General features: G+C 39.9%; 1 protein-coding gene across 5 annotated transcripts in view; it reads right to left on the reverse strand.

The window, feature by feature from the left end:
* Nucleotides 1-4,298: 4,298 nt before the first annotated feature.
* The window catches only part of cep350 (centrosomal protein 350), an 80,632-nt gene continuing 62,872 nt past the window's right edge, over nucleotides 4,299-22,058 (reverse strand). For all 5 annotated transcript variants that reach the window (XM_059031939.1, XM_034008695.3, XM_034008673.3 and 2 more), the window contains 7 exons: nucleotides 21,697-21,833; nucleotides 18,584-18,663; nucleotides 16,266-18,343; nucleotides 15,452-15,883; nucleotides 14,074-14,220; nucleotides 7,623-7,745; nucleotides 4,299-5,392 (listed from right to left, as the gene is read on the reverse strand). In XM_059031939.1, coding sequence (XP_058887922.1) covers nucleotides 5,228-5,392; nucleotides 7,623-7,745; nucleotides 14,074-14,220; nucleotides 15,452-15,883; nucleotides 16,266-18,343; nucleotides 18,584-18,663; nucleotides 21,697-21,833 — 3,162 coding nt within the window. In that variant the 3' untranslated portion in view covers nucleotides 4,299-5,227. The remainder of the gene's footprint in view (nucleotides 5,393-7,622; nucleotides 7,746-14,073; nucleotides 14,221-15,451; nucleotides 15,884-16,265; nucleotides 18,344-18,583; nucleotides 18,664-21,696; nucleotides 21,834-22,058) is intronic.

The raw sequence follows: 22,058 nt of genomic DNA on the forward strand, positions 1-22,058 counted from the left end.
AATGTGATATCTGTATAATGTGAAATAATGTATAATGTGATATCTTGTAGCAATTGTAAGTCGCCCTGGATAAGGGCGTCTGCTAAGAAATAAATAATGATAATAATGAAAGGTGCTATATAAAATAAAGATTGATTGGTCTGTTTTGAAGAGATTCTGCTCAATGCTACTAGTTGAGAGAGGTGTCGTGGAAACATGGTATCTGAGTCCAGCTGTGAGAGGGAGGAAGATCAAACTCCGAATAACAAGTGCAAGTTAGTCCTGTTCAACTATCTGTTTGTTCTGTGTATATTTTTTACTAGTAAATGTATGCTATAAAAGTCTGTGTAATAAACGTTTGCTGCATTTTCTGCGGTTTGAGAATTTTTTTTTAATTGTGTAGGATCTTTATCTATACAAGGCATATTGACCAAACGTCATTTCAGTTTGAATGTTGTTCTATTAGAATATTGGTGACCATAGTTTTGTTGCATTCTGAATAATAAAGGGGCTTCGCAGTGGCATAAACAGTCCGCCGTGGTGTTTTTTTTTTTTTTTTTTTTTTTTTTTTTAAGTATAAAGGTTGATTTCACCCATTCTCTGCTTGAATTGGGGGGGAAAAAAAGGTAAATTCTTTAAAAAATAAACGTCAATATTAGTCACCGATTTGGCAAAAAATAAAAATTGATTAGTAGCAAGCCTAATTATGTGTTCAGTGTAAAATGTGTGCCTCTCCCTATAAAACTAGTAAAAAACTAGATTTCAAAAATCACAGTAAGGCACTGGTGTAAAGAGTATAATCAAACTTCTAGGTAAGGTAAAGGTTGTGGGACATTTGTTTGAATATTTGAACAAACACTACTTGAAACATTTTCAATAGCAACAATGAACATGTTCATACCCATTTACAAAACAGAATTTATAAATCAAAACCAGATCTTGCAAAGGAAACCAATGCAAAAATGACTGAACTAAAGAACGCATTCCACTGTACAGAAGAGTGTTTCTCTCATTTCTTCAATAGGTAATATGATGGGGTGCTGGGTTTATTAACATGGTATGAATTAGGTTTCTGTTTTACAGGCAATTCAAAATGAAAAATGTATTTAGATTTTGAAAGAATAAATCGAACATGAAAAAAAACTTGTTCCATCACTAAACAAAATGTAATAGTGAATGATTGTATTTAATGAGTGAAATTTTACTCTGTAGACCTGCATGTTGTAGAAGTTAAATGCCATTAACCAGAAAACAGTTTTCAATTTCAGAGATGACAATCCCACATATTACTTTAGCAACTGCAGTGGAATTCCACATAGATTTTCTGTCACCCCCACATGGCCTTTCAAACTAATTGGTCACAACTTTCCCAAGTGCCCAACAGTTATGAATGAATAACAAAAGAAAAACATAACATTGAAAAATAAGCCATTATAAAAATGAAGTCTACACATTTTCTTCATTTAGAAATCATTAAACGTTTATTTACATTCTAAAGTTCATCTTAGTTTATATATATATATATATATATATATATATATATATATATATATATATATATATATATATATATATATATATATATATATATATATATATATACACACACACACACACACAGAGAGAAAGGAACCGAGTTATTTTAACACAGTATTACAGGTTAATTACTAACTGGGACGTATGAATTAGGAGACCAGAGCCAGTATATTTACACTCTATACACAGTACACAAGTCTTCAAGTATATCTGCGTCGCTCACAGTACATTATTGTCATTACAATACCAGAACGCTTTGAATGGCAGTTAACCTAAACTAGGAATTTTAAAAAATGTATCTAACCATTTGTGGCTGGCCTGACATTTATTTATTTTTAATGCCATTTTGCTTCACTAGGTGGCGCTATATTGGCTTTGCCCCACAGCCTGCCCCCTACTGAAACAATACCAGAATTACAGTGACAAGTCTTTCCATGTATAACCTATATTGGGTGGTGGTATTTACCTAGCTGTGAATGAAATGCTCAAAGTGATGACTACTTAATTTGGTTTATATCATTTTAGGATGGTAAAGGGTAACCAAGACTTTTAAACACACTTTCATTAGTGTGACACTGATCTTTCTCACAATTTCTCTCCTTGAATTTTGACCACTACAAAAAATTACATTTAAACCTTTTCTTTGACAAAGTTATGTATGCTAACAGAAAATTGAATACCAAAAATCCAGCAATGGGACAATAGACCTGCTTGCCAGCCCCGTTATCAAAGTACTAACATCACCAGCAGCGAAACCCAAAGGAATGCCGATCAAGAACGAAAATATCGGTCTATCCTTCTGTTATGATGATTCTTTGATTGCTGGAGAGTCTGTGCCATCAATAATTTGGACCAATGCCACAGGAATTCAGTAACAGGAAGTAATAGCAACTTTAAAAGTGATAATGTTGCTAGTCCAAATAAGATGTGGTCAGCACTCCTTGAATTATCACCAGGCCAGCCATTCTTAGTGCTTGTTTTCATTAAACATTACCTTAACGGTATGTAGTATTAAGAACAAACTCCTTACTTGCTATAGCCATTGACTGAAAGTCTTGTGTCAACAATGACTGGATATGGATTGAACTAATAACAAAAAACCTTGTACGCCTTGCGTACAGCACTAAGATTTGTTTGTTTTGATGCCTATTAAATTGACTGTAAACGTAGGGCTTTAAAATCTGAGGAACTTTTGTACAGTGTTATAATGGCGTTTTCTGAGTTTATGTTAATTACTAATGCTATACTGTTCGAGGGAATGCCACAAGTCTCAAGGGTATAGTTAGGGTTGCCACTTGGCACAATAATCTTGGGACACCAAGACAGGCCAGTTCGCCTCTAAACCGCAAATTAATTGATTTTATTCAGCTTGTAAAGTGAGTGTGAATTGTGGGAACTGTTGCTAAATGTCTACAGCAAGTTTTTACAACTGTGGTGTGTTAAGGAATCTGATCTTTATTGTTCAGTCAGAGACCCAGTCCACAACATGGCTCCCCATACAGGACATTGCGCCAATCCCAATTCCCCCCCCCGCCCGAAGACTGGGCACCTTGGCACGACTGACTTTCACATGCAAGTGCCTTAGGGATTTGTGCAAGGAGTGGCAACTAGAAAACATCTGGCCAGCCACAAGACACTTCATTTGTTTGTTCATTGTTGCTTTACCCTGATGATGCTCTCGGGACAGAATCGCCAGCACAACGAAACAATTAAATAAATTTGCTTAAGCCACTCATGCAATTCACTCACTTGTTGATTAAAATCGGTTCACTTGTGGTTTAGAGGCGAGGTAAAAACCTGACCTGTTAGTGTCCTGAGATTATGGAGCCAGGCGGCGACCCCATGTGTAGTGTCTACTGAAGTGACCTCATGAGGCTGAAACTCGACTTGGAAAGGCAAATGGATGCGCTGCCGACAGTACTATAATCTTAATTTAATCATATATAGTAAATTTAAAAAAACAAGCTTGCGTGTGAACTATGTGACCTAGATTAACAAATGCAGATAAAAATCACAGGCACATAACAGATCCACAATAATAATAATAATAATAATAATAATAATAATAATAATAATAATAATAATATCATCCTAAAATAGTGCAACAGGTTCCAGAAGTTATTTTAAAACACTTCTAAAGGCTGCATTGGAGTCCCGATTGCACATCCTATTCTTTTCAGTACAAAAGCTTGGCTTACATTTTGGTAAAGGAATGGCAAGATTTAAAGGATTAGATCATTTCTTAAGGGTTTGAGCTCACCATTGTTGTCCATGAGGCCAATAACAAAGGGAAGGGTTTACATTATGTACATCATGAAAACCGAGCTCAGACTCTGCCAGGGTTTTTGATTTTCAAATTCTTTTGCAGTGGATTCTCTTTGAACCATGGTTAAAAGGAGTGCAATGGTTTTAAAATCCATACTTAGGCCGTTCTATTTCAAATACAACTGTAAAAGTTGCTTCCAATTTCTTGTACCTACAGCAAATTTCATAGCACTGCAAAATCTGTATATCCCGATTTAAAACAAGAATATAGGCAAAGAACCAAAGGCTTTTGGAAACAATGAAAACGGGACCAATGAAATATGGCTTATGCTAAGAAGTCGGAATTGGATTTTAAAGACTTGATCACTTCTACAAACCAGCTCTATCATGGAAATCATAACTACATATACACAACTATTAATGTAATCTTTTGTGCCTAAAAAGAGACGAGCTGGATATTTCAAATAATGGTAATCTTCATATATGCAATGTTAATCAGGGAAATGAAAGTATAGACATTTTATAATTGAAATACCTGCATTTATACTGAAAGCATGCCAGACTTAAAATACAGAGGTTCATATCTCCTGCTTCACCTTGTATGCAGATTTAGGTTTGCAAAACTGTTTCAGGTACAATATTTTAACTAAAGACACTGGACATTACCACCAAAACTAGGGTAATACAAAAAATAAACAATTACAAAAATTTGATTTTTTTTTTCTCTTAAATAAATTAACAATTATATAAGGATACAGCATTTCAAACTCACTATTTCCTATCAATTTTTTTTCTATTCTTTTTCTCAAGTCTTCTGTGCAGAATAAAATAATTTTGTCCTAAACGTTTCGTGCAAAACTTTTAAGCGACCCATTTCTAGGGATCTGATCTTTATTGTTCAGTCAGAGACCCAGTCCACAACATGGCTCCCCATACAGGACATTGCGCCAATCCCAATTCCCCCCCCCCGCCCGAAGACTGGGCACCTTGGCACAACTGACTTTCACATGCAAGTGCCTTAGGGATTTGTGCAAGGAGTGGCAACTAGAAAACATCTGGCCAGCCACAAGACACTTCATTTGTTTGTTCATTGTTGCTTTACCCTGATGATGGCTTCTAACTATGGCCAGCCATGCATCTTTGTACCATCAGTAGTAACCAGTGTTGTAGAGAATTCAAGTCAGTTGGATAAGGTATACAAGTCTTGTAGGATTTTCACTGGTGGACGTACCAAGGATGCAAGAACGATCGTTACACATGTAGAAGGGAGTTGATGCTTAGCATTTAGCTAGCCCTTTGGATTTTTCACAGTCGGTAAAGAAAGATATCTTCTACTAGAGGTATTCCCAGGACAGGTGAAGAGACAAGGGGAAGTACTAGGTGGCTCAAGGCATTAGGTTTATTGGCACCTCAGGTGTGTGGTACAGCAAGGATGGGGTAGAGAGGGTCACGATGGTACCAGTTTAGCCTTCTTGTCCTGGATTTGGTTCAGGACCTCGGCTGTGTCTTTGAGTAAGGCATCGAATATTCCGTCTGCCAGCTGCATCTTCACAAAGAGCTCGTCTTCATCGTAGTTCACCCACTGAGACTCCTCCTCATGCAGCTCCTGGACCTGCAGAGACACACGCACACCACACTACAATTAGACATGAACCAAATCTACTCTAAACACGGGGCCCTGTTTAATCAAAACTTGATAAGATGGTACCGACAGACACTCCCTGTGTCCCCAGAATCTGATACTCTAACGTATGCTAAAAAATGTTAATGCCAAGTTACATGACAACTGGATTACAGGTTTGCTAGGTATATGGAAAAAAGTGTTACATATGTATGGGTGTAGCGGGGATAATCACTTCCAGCTTGCATTTGAAGTAGTTGTTAGTAGTTTTCTCCAGTGGCATTTTACAAATGAGTGACCCCAAAAGCTTTCTGTTGTGCTTTAATCTACATGAGTATTTTCAGTAATGTAATGTTACAAATATTAGTCCAAATGCAAACTCAGCTCAATCATACCAAGATTTGTAGTGCGTACAAGTGCTTCTGCTATACACACCACACTCACTCTACACTTAAAACACGAACTAGAAGTCTTGGAATATAAAGGACAACTGTTCTTTTAATGTTTCCTCCAACCTACAAAAGGGTACATTTTAAATAGCCGAAATATGTGTGTGTGTGTGTGTATCTATATATACAGCTCTGGAAACTATTAAGAAAAATCTTGATCACATTCCAGAGGTTTTCAATGGGGTTCAGGTCTGGAGATTGGGCTGGCCATGACAGGGTCTTGATCTGGTGGTCCTCCATCCACACCTTGATTGACCTGGCTGTGTGGCATGGAGCATTGTCCTGCTGGAAAAACTAATCCTCAGAGTTGGGGAACATTGTCAGAGCAGAAGGAAGCAAGTTTTCTTCCAGGACAACCTTGTACTTGGCTTGATTCATGCGTCCTTCACAAAGACAAATCTGCCCGATTCCAGCCTTGCTGAAGCACCCCCAGGATGAGTCCAATTTTCAGCTTTGCCCAACACCTGGTCGTCTAATGGTTAGACGGAGACCTGGAGAGGCCTAGAAGCCACAGTGTCTCGCACCCACTGTGAAATGTGGTGGAGGATCGGGGATGATCTGGGGGTGCTTCAGCAAAGCTGGAACAAGTACAAGGTTGTCCTGGAAGAAAACTGCCAGGTCAATCAAGGTGTGGATGGAGGACCACCAGATCAAGACCCTGTCATGGCCAGCCCAATCTCCAGACCTGAACCCCATTGAAAACCTCTGGAATGTGATCAAGAGGAAGATGGATGGTCACAAGCCATCAAACAAAGCCGAGCTGCTTGAATTTTTGCGCCAGGAGTGGCATAAAGTCACCCAACATCAATGTGAAAGACTGGTGGAGAGCATGCCAAGACGCATGAAAGCTGTGCTTGAAAATCAGGGTTATTCCACCAAATATTGATTTCTGAACTCTTCCTAAGTTAAAACATTAGTATTGTGTTGTTTAAAAATGAATATGAACTTATTTTCTTTGCATTATTCGAGGTCTGACAACACTGCATCTTTTTTGTTATTTTGACCAGTTGTCATTTTCTGCAAATAAATGCTCTAAATGAAAAAAAATTTATTTGGAATTTGGGAGAAATGTTGTCAGTAGTTTATAGAATAAAACAAAAATGTTCATTTTACCCAAACACATACCTATAAATAGTAAAACCAGAGAAACTGATAATTTTGCAGTGGTCTCTTAATTTTTTCCAGAGCTGTATGTATATATATATATATATATATATATATATATATATATATATATATATATATATAGACACACACACACACACACATAATCTCCAGCACATTTCCCGCTAGTCCTATTTGCTCTGGGTGCATTGAACTGCCAGTGTAAAATGACAAACACTGACTATTTCACAAGCTGTTTAAACTCGTTTTGACTGCCAATTGCACAGCACAACTTCCTGGAATGAAGACAGATTTACTAAAACAGTTATTCTGGGGGATAGTTCAAAGAAAGAGTGAGAAGGGATTGTCACCAAACCTAGATTGATTCTGCTGCTAGTTACCAAGTTTCAATCCAATTAGATAAGCAGTTCTCTAAATGAACAGTGTGGCATACAGCTAGCTCCCCCGTACTGTATCAGAACACTCATTATTATAAACTTGCTTTGTGTCCCTGCAGGAGCATTTTGGATAGAGGTGCTTCTACTCCACTATATCCCCTGCATTGGAACTCAACTAATAAGTCATCAGGAGTGGTCTTTCTGGTTAAAACTACTATTAAAAATTCTATATTAAAAAGACAGCACTGCAGCAGTGCCCTCTTCACCTACCAGGATGTGATCCACGCGGTCCCGCTTCTTCCTCCCAAACTTCAGCATCTTCTGCCAGTCTGTTTTTTGGTGCTGGTCCTTCCTCAAGCCATACAGTTTAAGTACCTCTGCGCTGATGAAGGTCTGAGAAGTCAACACAAGGCAATGTCTAGTAAGAGCTGAGAAATCCCAAGCAGGTGTTAACTAGAACTCCTCTGGATTTCTTCAGACCCTGTAGCTGCTCACAGATACCTATCAAATTCAAAGCCCCCACACCAAGTTCTCATTCTTTCTGGAAGCTGGTATTAGTACCAAAGGACTGTGTGGGGTCCTAATGCCTGCTGCATAGGAAGCAATTGTATCGAAGTGAAAATACAGATGTCTTAAATATTTTAATATTAAGATGCTAATGTACTTAAGTAAACAAAGGCTTTATTACTGCTTCAATAGACTTTAAACCTCCCCGGAATCTATAATACTGTGCAAGGTCAATGACGCAGTTATCACACTTTGTTATTACACCAGTTTTACATATTCCTAATAATATTTCTGTATTAATTCCATTTATTATCATATTACTCCTTTAACTGGACTATTCAACAGCACATCATACAATTAGGACAGGTGGAAAATAATGATTTATAGTAAAATGCAAACTATGCAGGAAGGCACTTATCTGCACAGCACCAGAACTATGAGAAAACAACCGAGGCTGTGTCATCAGAAAAGCAGAAAAGTCAACCATGCATTTTTGGAGAGCAGGTGATAAATACTAGGCACAGTGCAGTAGAGAGTATTTTAAAACACAATCCAGTCTCACAAACAACCGGCACAAATGGTCCCAATGACAGCACAGCAAAAGCAGCCTGAACCAAAAGACACATTCAGTTCTACATATTAAAACAGGACAAGGAGAAACCAAAGCACTTAACTATAACTGAAGGACACATCACGTGTACTTAAGAGACAACAGGCGCCCATGCTTGTATAAAATCCTCCGTCTTGGATTTTATTAATTGAAATACTTGTCTCCTCATAAACTCTATGCCACCCTGCAGTTATCGCTTTAGTATAACAGTGTATCTCATTGCCCATAGGAGTACTCTCTGATAAACCTACTCAGTACAGAATCAGTATGCTTCATTACACCCAACATCACAATAAAGGCACTGACAGCACAGCTATAAACCAACATCCATTTTCAACATGTCAAACCTTGAAAGCTTTACAACTAGAGAACACAAGAAGTGAACTGTGAGCGGGGTGTGTGCACAATGCCAAGTAGCCTACCTAAGGAAAACCAATGAGGTGTGACAGGACAGACTGAATGAACAGAATGACCTCTGCTTCATTCAGAGCTCATCCATTTGATTGAACAGGCTTTGCTGGAGGTTATTGAAATGAAGACAGCGCAGGGTCTGAAACTGTCAGGTGGCCTGGATAAAGTTCAGATCAGGTCACCGTTAGGATTCACAAGGTCTTGTTATTCAAGTTATTTATCAGGATTAGCACCTCATCCCAACAACAATCAAATATGCATGACCAAAGAAGTTCGGACTTAGAAACTAAACCTTTAAAAAGAGATCTAGTTCTGAAGTTCTTCCAAGCATATGAATCTATGTAAGCAAATTCTAGTGAAGAGTTAGAGAACCCCTGCGTCTGTGGCCTAGGTTTGCATTCACCTGGGCATATATCAAGTAAGGAGCAGTACAGTAAGACATATTACCAGTTTAACATCATCTTCAGGAAACCTACATGACACCCTATGTGCACAATAGGCCAGTTTAAACCGTGCATGATAACCCAGTAATGTGTCTCAAAATCAACACCTATCACATAGTGGGCTAACCTGTTGTAATGTTTATTTAAGTTTCGTTTCAGTTTAATTTGCACCAATATAAACAGTATCTCCAGAATATATTTGTTTGGCAATATACACTACAGCTCAGACTTATTGGAACATGCTGTTTGAATACAGGTTTGGTCGAGGGTCTGTATAGTATATTTCAGTGTGTTTGCATACTGTCCCCTGCAACAACAGTTCAACCTTGTTTACATTGCCATCTTGTGTGTCTGTCTCCAGTGTAGATCACAACAGCAAAGCAGGAAGTAACGTCCTGTCAAATAATACAGTAAGTAAACAACTTTACTTTTTAGACTGTCCCCCTAGCAAAAGCAACAAGGCTTATCCAATATTACAAAAATAAGTTACTGATTCTCTTAAATTATACAATAAAACATAATAAATGCGGTTCATGTATTACCATAAACACGCTTTGCTGCTATATGTTGTTCAGCTTTATATTTCTGCTTACACTAGGATAAACAATTGTTAAGTATATTATTTTTTATTACAGGTTTGTAGTTTGTTATTATTTAGTTTTTTTTAATGCAGCCCTTGCTTTGTAAAGAGACAGGTACTGCGTAGCTGGTCTCCGGCCTGCAGTTCTACACTCTGGATCACTCCTCAGCTCAGCTCAGACATACGTTAACAAGAGAATCAAAGGGAGACCGAATGTTCTAACATCTGACGGAAGTGCGCAGGCCTATTTTCATAGTTATGAAAAAACTAACCATGCATGAGCGAAGAAAAGCCCAAATATCTCGGTAATTACTTGGTCGATTTTGTTGGTTCCACAAAAAGGCACTCCTCGTTAACGAGTTCTACCAGCCTACCAAAGGAGGTGTTTAAACTCGCAGACGTTTTTTAGTTGAGTGCAAAAATTGTCTGAATAATTTGTAAACTCATTTTTACGCTATTCTGTAACTTTAAAACTACCAAACGGATTTTCACATTTGACACAGACACCAAGCGTGCCAAATGGCGTCCCGATCGGTTTTGAAACGGCTGAGAAAACATACCCCTCAAAATCGGGTTTAAACAAGAAACTGTCTGTCACTTACTATCGTGCCGTTATAATAAAATCTGTATCTTGGCTATTTAATCCCTGTACGCAGTGTCGGGTTTACAGCATAGACTGCAACAGCATGGCTTGAAAAGAGAAAAGCAATGAGCATCAGCACGAGAATTCAGTGTAAATAAAATGTCTGTTAGATGCTATGCGCTGCTTGGAACTCTGTCAGTCAGCAAAGAATGCAACGTTGCTTCAAAAAAGCTGGGTTTTCTAGTTGAGGAGAAGAGTGCTGACGAAAATACAACCAAAACTCTTGACAACACAAGAGGGATGTCAGAGGAAGAATTCTCAGCTTTGTCACCTTAGCGACCAGGACGCTCTGAAATGCGACACAGATGATGTAAGCGTGCGTGCTGCGCTTGTAACACTTGTAATATGGAGCAGCATCCGGATACAGAGCCAATTGGGATACTTTAGAAAACGCTGACAAGGTTTGCCGTCCATACTTGCAAAAAAAAGACCGTCCAGATGTGTATCACAGAGTTCTTCGCTGGAAACAGTTTGCAGTCATGTAGCCTACCTGTACTGTACATTTCTGCACTTGCATTACTTTTTTACACTTACTTTATTACATAGGTTTTTAATACATCTTTCTTATTAGTGTAATGAGTGTTGTATATATATTATAAAGTGACAGTGCTGCACTAATAGAAGTAATACATTTAAATTAAGAAAACAAATTCTGACTTAGTAAGTGAGCTACCCCTGCCATCTAGGCGTTGGTTCAGTTTTCAATGCCTTTAAAAATAAGTGTTCTAGTGCAATACAGGGCTTCAGTACAAGAGTGTTTCGGTTGGAAACCTCTGGTATAGCTGGGTAGGGTTAATATGCAGCTGCCTTTCAATTTAGTTTGTTGTCAAAGCTAAAAAAAAAAGCAAAGATCTTGCAGCTAATGTATATGTAGAGTTCACTTTTGAACTGGCATGTTAATTGGCTGTCTTACAGCTTTTACAGTACAATGTTTTTGCCAGAATGTTTTATTCCGCTGACAAAGTGCATGTCTCATGGTTAAATCAATGGTTTTTTTTGTTGCTGTTTTTAAAGAACGCACGTTTATTAAACTTTGTTATGGTATGCCTTTTCAAAATCTATTTTGAATGGAAACCACCAACTGAAAAACATGCTGTTAAACCATTTCTCTTAAAGCAAAAGCATATCATTACAGAGCTGTATGTGCAGTCTTCTGCACTAAATGTCATAATATCAGTTCACAATTAAATGCAGCTTTTGCTTGTAGTGGAAAGTTCCACTCTCTAAAAAAACAGGACTTTTATAATATGCCTTGAATAGCTGCATAATTGTGGGACGACCTTCAGCTAAACAATCCAAATAAAATCGTATTGCATATAACAGGATTTCAGGTAAATACGTTGTTCAGCTTTAGCGACATGCAGTTAAACGAGGTTTACTATTGTTTTTTTCTCCCACGTTTATACATTTGCGGGTCATTTTAACCTTGTATTTCTGTAAATACGTGTGAATTCTGTGACCAGAACACATTGGCATTAAGAAGTATTTAGTCATTTGTTGGCGGTTTTGTTTCTACTCAAGCACACACTGTATCAGTGTCAGCCAGCTACTGTCCTGCCTTACATACAGATAAATATATACCAGGGTTAGAAACTCACGCTCACCCGAGGCGAATTAAATCTGATGAGGACTAGTTGATGTCTGTGTCTCAGAAGTCTTCTGGACGAGTACTTAAAACAAATGTACACATACTCTCACGTTCAGTCAGGGAAGTCAATTTTCTAACGGGATGTAGCAGTGGTGAATAAGCATTCACAAATAATGCTTAGAAAACAGTCACTCTGAACTGAAACCTCCCTTCATCTCCCCTACAATGCCAACCCCACTTAATGACGTTTTACATTTGTGTTCTCCCTCTGCGCGGGATGCAAAGTTTATCGTTTCAATTTACTGAAACACGTTGCATCTTTTGAAGTAAGTGTAAAGTCATTTTACAAAAATGTGGAGATTTATATCGGATTACGACCCTGACTGATTCTGTGAGCGCTCTGGGGCTCAAGCACCAATGGGGGAAAATAGTCCTGCACAGTGCAAATAAATCACCTGTTCTGTCAAATTAAAGTGTGAATGCTTCATAAGCAGAACTGTTATTGCAGTGTTTAAAAAAAAAATAAAATCAATGTCTCCCAGCTTTCTTGAAAAGATCTGTTTCCCTCATTTATCTTTTGTATTTGTTATGCTCTCATTAGTATCCACAGTAGATACAGCATCCATCAGTTCTGGCAGATTCTACTGTACTTATTGAAGCAGTTTTCTTCCACTGCTAATTAAAAAAAAAAAACCCACCTAGCTAACAATTTCATCCTGAGGGCTTTTTAAATTGGGACTTTAGTAAAGACCACATGTGTACGTGAGTACATTAATTATTGTAGATAGTAATTCATAGCCAGACAGCATTTTTGTAAATAGCAACACATGAAATGTACATTTTCAATTTCAGGCGGAGCTTCATGGTCGGCAAGGTGACAAAGCTGAGAGAATTCTTTCCTCTGTCATCCTGTCTGGTGCTGTCAGTGCCAGTTTCTCAGCACACAGTACAGTTAGTCGCTCAGTAACGTGGTGCAAACAGGTGATTGATCGATCTGTAGGAGAGTTTACCAAGGTGCTTTGTTTTTTTTAGCAAAATATAATCTAAGCCTATCTTTAGGGACCCCAACTGTTGTTGTTGATTCCAACTTAGACACTTCACATCAGGACTAGCAAGTTTCAAAAGGTACTAGTCCTTTGAACTAATAGCACAATATTGTTAGTTTCTAACCCTGTATACAATAAAAAAAAATGCCTCCATATACTAAAGCATGAAATCACAATTGAATTCTCCCTTCTAGATATACAGACAGATGAACAGACCCCTCTCAATAACTTGTGCTAAAGACTGTCTTTGTTATCGATCTTTTCAATTGGGAAGTGGTTCTTTATTGAAGTAAATTGTGAATGTGTAACATACATGCAACCACCTCCACTATGTCCCTTCTGTGGGATATGCATCAAGCAGGGGAGAATAAACAGAGAACACACCATGAACATTCAGAGTACCATATTTATTCCATGAATGAAGGTAGCTGAATAACCTGGATGAGCCTCCGAGTGACATAATCACAGACTATGAACATTCATGGAGTATTCTTTATATAACAAGTACGTCTAGAAAGAAAGTATAAGGTCCACTAAGAACAATATTCACCACAGACTGAGAAAGTGATTCGATGCTACATATCTAAACGTTGCTGTATAAATGTGATTATTAGTACATATGAACACAATCCCCTATATCAGTTAAAAAATAGCCCATCATTAATTATCATTTTATCTGATTATACGTTGTACAAAAGTAGCCAATCAGGACCATCACATCATTTAAACTTATAATCCATACTACCTGTATGATGGTGTTAAAATTGATCCTTGTCCTCAGCATCTATTTACATCAGCTCCATCACATGTATTGTACTGTATTGTGCCCTGCCTATTGCAGTATGGATTGGATCGTACTGCCGGTTCAGGAGGCTGGAGCCTGTCTGCTTTACCTTGATTTCTTTGATGTCGTTTGGGTTCTTCACTCTCCTGTAATAGGAGGAGTTCATGCGGCTGGGTTTCATCCACTGTGGCTGGTTAGTGTTGGGATCCTCAGCAAAGATCTCCTGGAAGATCTGGCGGGTCAGGTCAAACACAGCCTTCAGAAGAGACAAGGGTTCAGAAGACAGGTTACTTTATGTGCCACAATCATGCTCTTTGTGTGTTAACAATATTCTTCAGTAGTTCAGTCATCTGTGCACTCAGAAAGCTGTACAGTTCATTAACATTACTGACTGTAGACACAAACAACTCAACCCACCCCTGCCAGCCCGTCACAGACCAACAGGCATGTCCTGGTCACTACTTGTAAAAGTAGGAAGTAACAATATATTCAAGCTTTGTTGTTATAGCTTAAGTGCAAGTAAGTCAGTAACATGCTGTGACAAAGAGCGAATGAATCTGAATCAACAATTTCCCACTCGACCTGTGAGAGCACTGTACAGCAGAAATTGCGTGCCCCGTACTGAATGTTTCGGCAATTCATTCCGGGGGCAGTCGGAAGCCGGCCATTCAGGAAAGGGACGGCGTCACGGTACCAGGAGTCACCGCCCTAGTACGGTAAGCGAAGTTTCATTCATGAATTGGAGGAGATGTGACTGAACTAGCTATCGGAGGGGGCGGGGCTGAGGGTACTTTAGGGGGACGTGACGCCGTAATCAGTTCCTTTGTTGTGGTTGATGGGAGGAAACGAGGACTGTTTGGAGCGAGAGTTAAGTGTTTTTGTTTGTTTTGCAACAGTGTGTGTTTTGTTATTGCCAGAATAATTAAGCACGGATCTGGGAGCTGCAGCCTGGGGCCAGCGATTCACCCGGACTTCACCGCACCTGCACTTAACCAGCATCACTGTTTCCAGCACTGAACCTGCACTAACAGCAAGCACTGTCCGGAGACATGTCTGTGTTTGTGTTGTGTCTTTGGTTTTTGTAATTATTATTTCGGGACTGCAACCCCTTGTTTTGGCGCTGGCAATACCCATTTCTGGGTAGAGCCAGTTGTATTATTTGAGCCCGGTTTTGTGCTGGCAATACCCATTGCTGGGTAGAGCCAGCTTTATTATTTAAAACGTTGGTCAAGAAATAAAAGGAACTTGAACCGTGAACTTTGTGTTTGTCCTTGTCTGGAGCACCTGCATCACCCTTTCACTACGCACTGCAACCCACACGTTCATACATGCATACCTCCCCTCCCCAATCTGTACATTAAAAATGAGATCATCAATATCATAAAAAAAGTAGACCAACATCCAACATAAAAGTATTATCAAAAATTATATAAGCTTCCACGATCTCTTACTGGGGATGAGTAAGAAAGTCCTTGTTTAACACTTACCCTTTTGTAGCTGTGCTTGCTGATGCTGTCTATGTCCTGGCCCTTGCTATCATTGCCCAGGTAGTGTGCCGGGGCACTGGCATCCTGCACACTGTGTCCGAGGTCCTGCCACTTCCAGAGCTCCTCCGCAGCCTCGTGGACCAGCCTCTCCACCTCGGGAACGCTGTGCGGGACGACCAGCAGGGGCTCCTCCCTGGGTTTCAGCGGCGGGAGCGCGGGCCGTCCCGAGGGCTTGGGCTGGTCCCCCACAACCTGCCCTGGTCCCTCCTGCTGTTTCTGTTTCTGCTGCTCCTTGCGGGAGCTGAGGCCAAAGTCCTCGTCGAACCAGTCCTGCTCGTCCCCCAACACATCTAACAGCTCCCGGCTCAGCTCCAGCTCCGCTAGCCGCTTGGCCAGCTCCTCCTGACCGCTGGCACCAAACACAGGGCTCTCCTGGGGTACAGAAGCACAAGGGACCATATGGATATATACTGACAATCTGCTGGAACATTTTTTAAAGAAGTACTGACGGCGACAAAGTCATGATATAGGTTCCAGCAATGAAAGTTAAATAAACATTGTGTGATTAAAGTGTTTATTTCTGAAACAGAGCTACCCATTTAATAACAAACAGAATGAGGTGACTTCACTTTTATTTGTTTAAAGTATCCAAACTCGTGTTGTTCAAACAACCCTCTTCAGAGAACATTAAAATATTGATGTAATCTAAAAGAAATTACAGACATGATGTAAGAAACTCAACTTGCATACAATCTTACTATACAGTTTGAAAATTAAACTTCATTTAAACCCCTTTGTGTATTAGTCAACTCACTGGTCTGGGGCAGAGTTCTGGAGACGAAGGCTCTTCCTTCTCCTCCTCCTCCTCTCCCCCCAGCAGATCCAGCGCGCTGCCTGTCAATCCATCGTGTGCCAAGCGTGGTCGCAGGGGAACCCTAGGAGTCGATTCGTCTGCCAGCTCACCGCTCTCCGCTACATTCGCTGCCGCAATTTTCTCATTGCGAAGCGCTTTGATTTGCTGCAACTGCCTGACAGCATCGTTCACAAAGCTCCCAAGGAGTCTGTCAGCAAAAGCACTGGCTTTCTCCTGGGTCTGTTTCGTTTCGTTTGCAGGCTCTTCCTCGCGGGCCACTGGAGGTTTGAACTGGGGCACCAGGTGGTCCTTCTCTCTTGTCAGAAGATCCAGCAGTGGGGTAGACCAAGGCTTCTCTGCCTCCTCTGCACTCTCTGGCTTACTCTTGACCTCTGGTGTCATAGTGTCCTCTGGGACAAAGTTAGACATCTGTTTGTTGGCTTCATTCAGAATCAGATTGCTGTCCTTAACACTTGACTTCTTGTTTGAATCTAACTCGTTAGCAAAGGATTTCACACATTCTGGAGATTTGCTGATGATTTCTTGCAAGTTTGTAATTTCAATCTCAGTCTGGTGAACGGTATCTTCACTTCTGATTTTCTCTTGTGGTGCTTGATCCTGAGGTTGCTTCTCTGCTTGGTGTTCCTTTGGTTCTTCTTCAACCGACTTGGGTTCCTCTTCCTCCTTCTCTTCTGCCTCGCTTTTGCGATGCCCCTCGGACCGGTCGTCGAAGAAAGAGTCTTCATCTTCGGTCGTGTCCATGTAGATCTCAAATTTCTCAGGCAGCCGGGAGATCTTGTGAGGAGGAGCGAAGATGCCGTGCTGTTCCTGGCACTCAAAGTAAACCACGCCATCATAAGTCCCATTGTTGCTCCCTTCAGACTTGTCCAATTCGACTCCAGCCCAATACCCATTGGCAAATTTGGTTTTCCCTTTGAAGCGGAGAGTGCCTGGCTGCACATTGCTCACCAGAACCCTATCCCCCACGGTGAAGTCAGGAAGCAAGTCTGAATCGCGGGACCCAGAAGGTGGAGTGTGAGATGGGGAAGCGTTGGGGGATGGCACTGGAGTAGCTGCTTCTTGCTCTCCATCACTCCGCCCCTTATCTTTGTAATCTTCTGTCGGGGATTCAACGTCCAACAGTCTCTCGGAGGAGTGGAAGCTGCCACAAGAGGAAAATGACTTCTCACTCAGTTGTTCGCTGATCTCTTCTTCACTGCCTTCTGCAGAGGACCTGACCTGGCTCCTCTCCAACTTCAGTGAGGGTTCTTCCTGCTTGGACTCTGGTTTGGCAGTGGAGCTGGTGTGGGAGTTTTTATAGTTCTCACTGTAGGATGCTTTCCTGGGAGAATAGCCAGAGGAGGACTCAAAATCATCCCTGTAGCTCATGACACGGGGTGTTTCATTCTGCTCAGGGACTGACGGTTCCTTTTCTTGTGAAGACACATCAAAGTCAGTAGAGTAAGACTGCTCTCTCTTCGGGGATTGCTCATGATGGCCAACAATATCCAATTTTACACTTTTAACTGAATCAATGGAGTGCTCGCTTCCAACTTCCTCCATCTCTTCATCTACCTCTTCTTTCGAGTCTTTCCTCACATCTTGCAGACCCACTGCCTCCTTAGCCAGGTCCGTCTGTCCATAGGTGCTAGAAGATGCAACCTGCTTCAGGGAAGATTTGTCTTCATGAGGGGTTAGCCTCCCAAGGTTGAGTTGGAAAGGCTGCTGGCCATCCTCAGTCTCCGATTCCTCAGCTTTGAGGTGCTCTAGTTCCTCCAGGATATCAGATCTTTGACTGGAGACCACACTGTCATCTTCGGAGACCTCCTCCTGCCTGCTAGCTGATAGCTCAGGAATCCTGTTGCTATCAGGCACATCCCTGTGAACCGGAGACAGACTTTCCAGGGTATCAGCAGACTCTTGTTTGCAGTTGTCTGGGAATTTGAGGGCTGGAGAAGGGCAAGCAGATGGCTCTTTGGATCGAATATCCCCTTCAGCACACTTCCTGTCGCTTGTGGTGCTTGACAATGCAACATTTTCTAAAAGAAATGTAAAACAAGTCTGTGAGTATATCACCAGAGACATGAGTAGATCACCAGTACCTACATCCACATTAAATGTGAAATAGTCAGATACTTATAATTATTCAAATTTAATGTAAAAATGTAATTGTAGTTAACCAGGTTTCATCACAATTATATAGCAGTTAACATTATATGTAAACATTTAAGGATGCCATTTTTTTTTTTTTTTTAAATGTTTGGTTTATTGATACGTACCTTGCTCTGCACTGGACTCTAGAGATGATCTCGGCTTCACCGACTCAGTCACAACCTTCCAGTTCTTTCTTGTTTCAGGGCTGAAATAGGAAACAGAATGATAACAGCAGCTATTTCTACATGCATAACTGAATTCACATCCCGAGACCCTGAACCTACAGTAAGACCAGAAGAGAATGATTCAACGGTGATAGGACAGAAACGAATTATTCACACTGCTACCCTAAGTTCTGATATCCTAAGTATTACAAAGTATACTATTTAGGTTCAATATGTAGCTCCTTCCAAGTACACCCATTGTAAATAGTCAATTCCCATTAAAATGAACTCTGGTATGACTAATTTCCTGATACAACAAATTATCTACATGGTCCCGGCCAATTTTAGCAGTCGCTTATTGTAAATAATAGAAATTCACTTAACACAAATGTTCTGTTGGTGTGAATTAGTTTGAGCTCCCCCAGGGAAGAACATTTTGAATAAAATGAATCACCCTAGTTCGAACAGCTGAGTGCAAAGGATATTACAAAATGTATTAACTTGCATTCAGGTTAGCTCCCCTGTTCTGTATTTTAGTGCTGTTTAGAACTATAGATTCTATGATTAATTTCAAGTTGTCATTGTACTTACACATCAATGCCATTTCCATGAATCGACGCAAAAACTTGCACTATCTTTGCAGGCAAAAGTGGAGGTGTTGAAAGCAGTAGATAATGCACCAAAGTACAAGAAAATTAAAATGTTGCTGCAGATTTTAGCATTCCAGCGAACAGTTTGTCAACCATTCTGAAAATCTGCTGTACAATAATACAGGCTATGAACAGCAAACTGTGGATGCAAGTTGTCAGTGTTTCCAATTTGCTCAATACCTGATGTTGAAGACGAGCTGCTTTTGTGGTTTAAAAATGTCTGTGATCCGAATGGGACATGCAGGTTTCAAGTGCAGTTCATTTGCAATGTATACTTTTTAAAAGTGAACTTACAACTATTTTCAATAAAATGCACAGTACTTTTAGATTTATAAGACTATGTAACACAATTTTTGTTCCTGGGTAGTAAGTGTTATTTCCTAATTGCTTAAGCCTCAAAAGTATGGAAAATGGCTATTATTCCCCACAAACTTTGCTTTTGTGACCAGGACAGTGATATTTTGAAATTTACCTATTTCCAATGAGAAAACGGGCGAATGTGTGTCTTTTCGTTCACATAAAGTCAGAAAAAAACAACATATGAATCCAAATTAACATGTATTTATACTAAAGTAATACAAAAATGACTACAAAAGATTTAGAAGTGAGTAGTTTTTCGAGATTTACGATTATACTGTAAATCACTTTCACAAATCAGCCCCCAAATGTAGTCTCCCATCATGTTCATGTTATACTGTCCTTCATTGACAGCTCATCCAGGAGCCTCAAAGCCGTGCTGCTCCATAATGGTAACAAGTACCCGTCTCCTCCCCTGGCTCACTCTGTGCACCTCAAAGAGGATTACAACAGCATCAAGACCTTGCTGGACGCCTTGAAGTATGATGAGTACGGCTGGGACCCCGCAGAAGGTGCTGATGCCACCACTACACATCAAATTGGGCCTTATGAAACAATTTGTCAGAGCTCTAGATAAGGAGTCGGCAGCCTTCAAGTACCTTCAAGACTTCTTCCCTAAGCTGTCTGAGTCTTCGTCGGACCACAGATAAAGAAGATCCTGGAGTGCAATGAATTCCCCAAGAAGCTCACTAGTAAGGAGAAAGCGGCTTGGAACAGCTTTGTCGCAGTGGTTCGGGGCTTCCTGGGCAATCACAAGGCCGAAAACTATGTGGAGCTGGTTGAGACTCTAGTGAAGAACTACGGCACAATGGGCTGTAGGATGCTCATCTTGATAAATTCAAGGAGAACATGGGAGCGTACTCGAAGGAGCAAGGCGAGCGCTTCCACCAGGATATACTGGACTTTGAACGCCGCTACCAAGGACAGTATAACGAGAACATGATGGGAGACTACATTTGGGGGCTGATTCGTGAAAGTGATTTACAGTATAATCGTAAATCTCGAAAAACTACTCACTTCTAAATCTTTTGTAGTCATTTTTGTATTTCTTTAGTATAAATACATGTTAATTTGGATTCATATGTTGTTTTTTTCTGACTATTTGAACGAAAAGACACAAATTCGCCCGTTTTCTCATTGGAAATAGGTAAATTTCAAAATATCACTGTCCTGGTCACAAAAGCAAAGTTTGTGGGGAATAGCCATTTTCTATAATTTTGAGGCATAAGCAATTAGGAAATAACACTTACTACCCAGGAACCAAAAAATAAATAAATTGTTACACGGTGTAATTTGTTAAAGTGTTATTGTAACTTCAATAAAAACTGACAGTATGCACTTTTTTGCTGGTCCACTAAAATTCTTATTAATGAGAATTGGCCGTATCCTTCAACTGTCGAAAACTATCAGAATAATTAGATTAAATAATTTTTGATTTTGCAAAGCCATATGTAAATTGTATTTATTTATTAATATTTATCTTCAAAATGGTCAGATGTTTGGATACTAGATAAATAGATATTCAATTTTGGCACCCCTGTAATTTGCAATTTAAAATAGAAATGTGACACCTTTGAGGAGGGATACTACTGTGAATATGTTCAAATGAAAGTGTGTGTGCGATTTGCAAATACATTTACAGTACTGCACAAAACACATGACGTAAGTTGCATGTACCTGTATCTTTTTACTGCAACGCTGTCCATTACTCGAGTTTAGATCAACTCTTGAACCAAAAACTTACAACAAAGGCAAACCTGTTCTTTTGTTACAACTGTTTACTATTCATCTTTCTGAACCTTACACAAAGTAAATGAAATTAGTTTTTCAGAAGAAACAACAACACAATATTGCACGATGTTCAGTGTACCACAATGTGTGGCAATATTTATATTATGATACAAATTGTGTTATGTATATGTGCAGTAGTGGGACAGCATTCTTTCAGTCAAGTTACAGTACTTATTTCCAACCAGGTTAGAAATACAGTTTAATGAAAAACAAGATGCTTAATATTTTTGCTTTGTTGGCTACCTAATTTTTAGAACCCAGATTTCTTTCACATACCTGTGAAGTGGTGGTGGTTTGACCCTGGGTTTCTCGGGGACAGAGGAAGGTGTTTTGATCTGGGGTTTGGTTGTTTGTGAGGTGCTCAGTTCCTTATTGAGCTCTGCTTTAGTCTTCTCAATGAAATCATCATACGACTGGGGAAGATGGGGAGAAATTCAACAAGTGCTATATTACTGTCCCAATCAGAAGTATGTAAAGGCAGGTCTTACTGCTCTATTTGTGTCCATACATACAACATGCTGACCTAGTACCCTTTATTATACCAACAAGTGCAATGCTGCTGCAGCTTTAAGAGCTTATCAACGGGAATCAAGAATTCCACCAGGTCCGTGCAGTGATGATGCTCTGATCAGCTGTTT

Source organism: Acipenser ruthenus, chromosome 10 (genome assembly GCF_902713425.1).
Source record: "Acipenser ruthenus chromosome 10, fAciRut3.2 maternal haplotype, whole genome shotgun sequence".
NCBI classification, from domain to species: Eukaryota; Metazoa; Chordata; class Actinopteri; order Acipenseriformes; family Acipenseridae; genus Acipenser; species Acipenser ruthenus.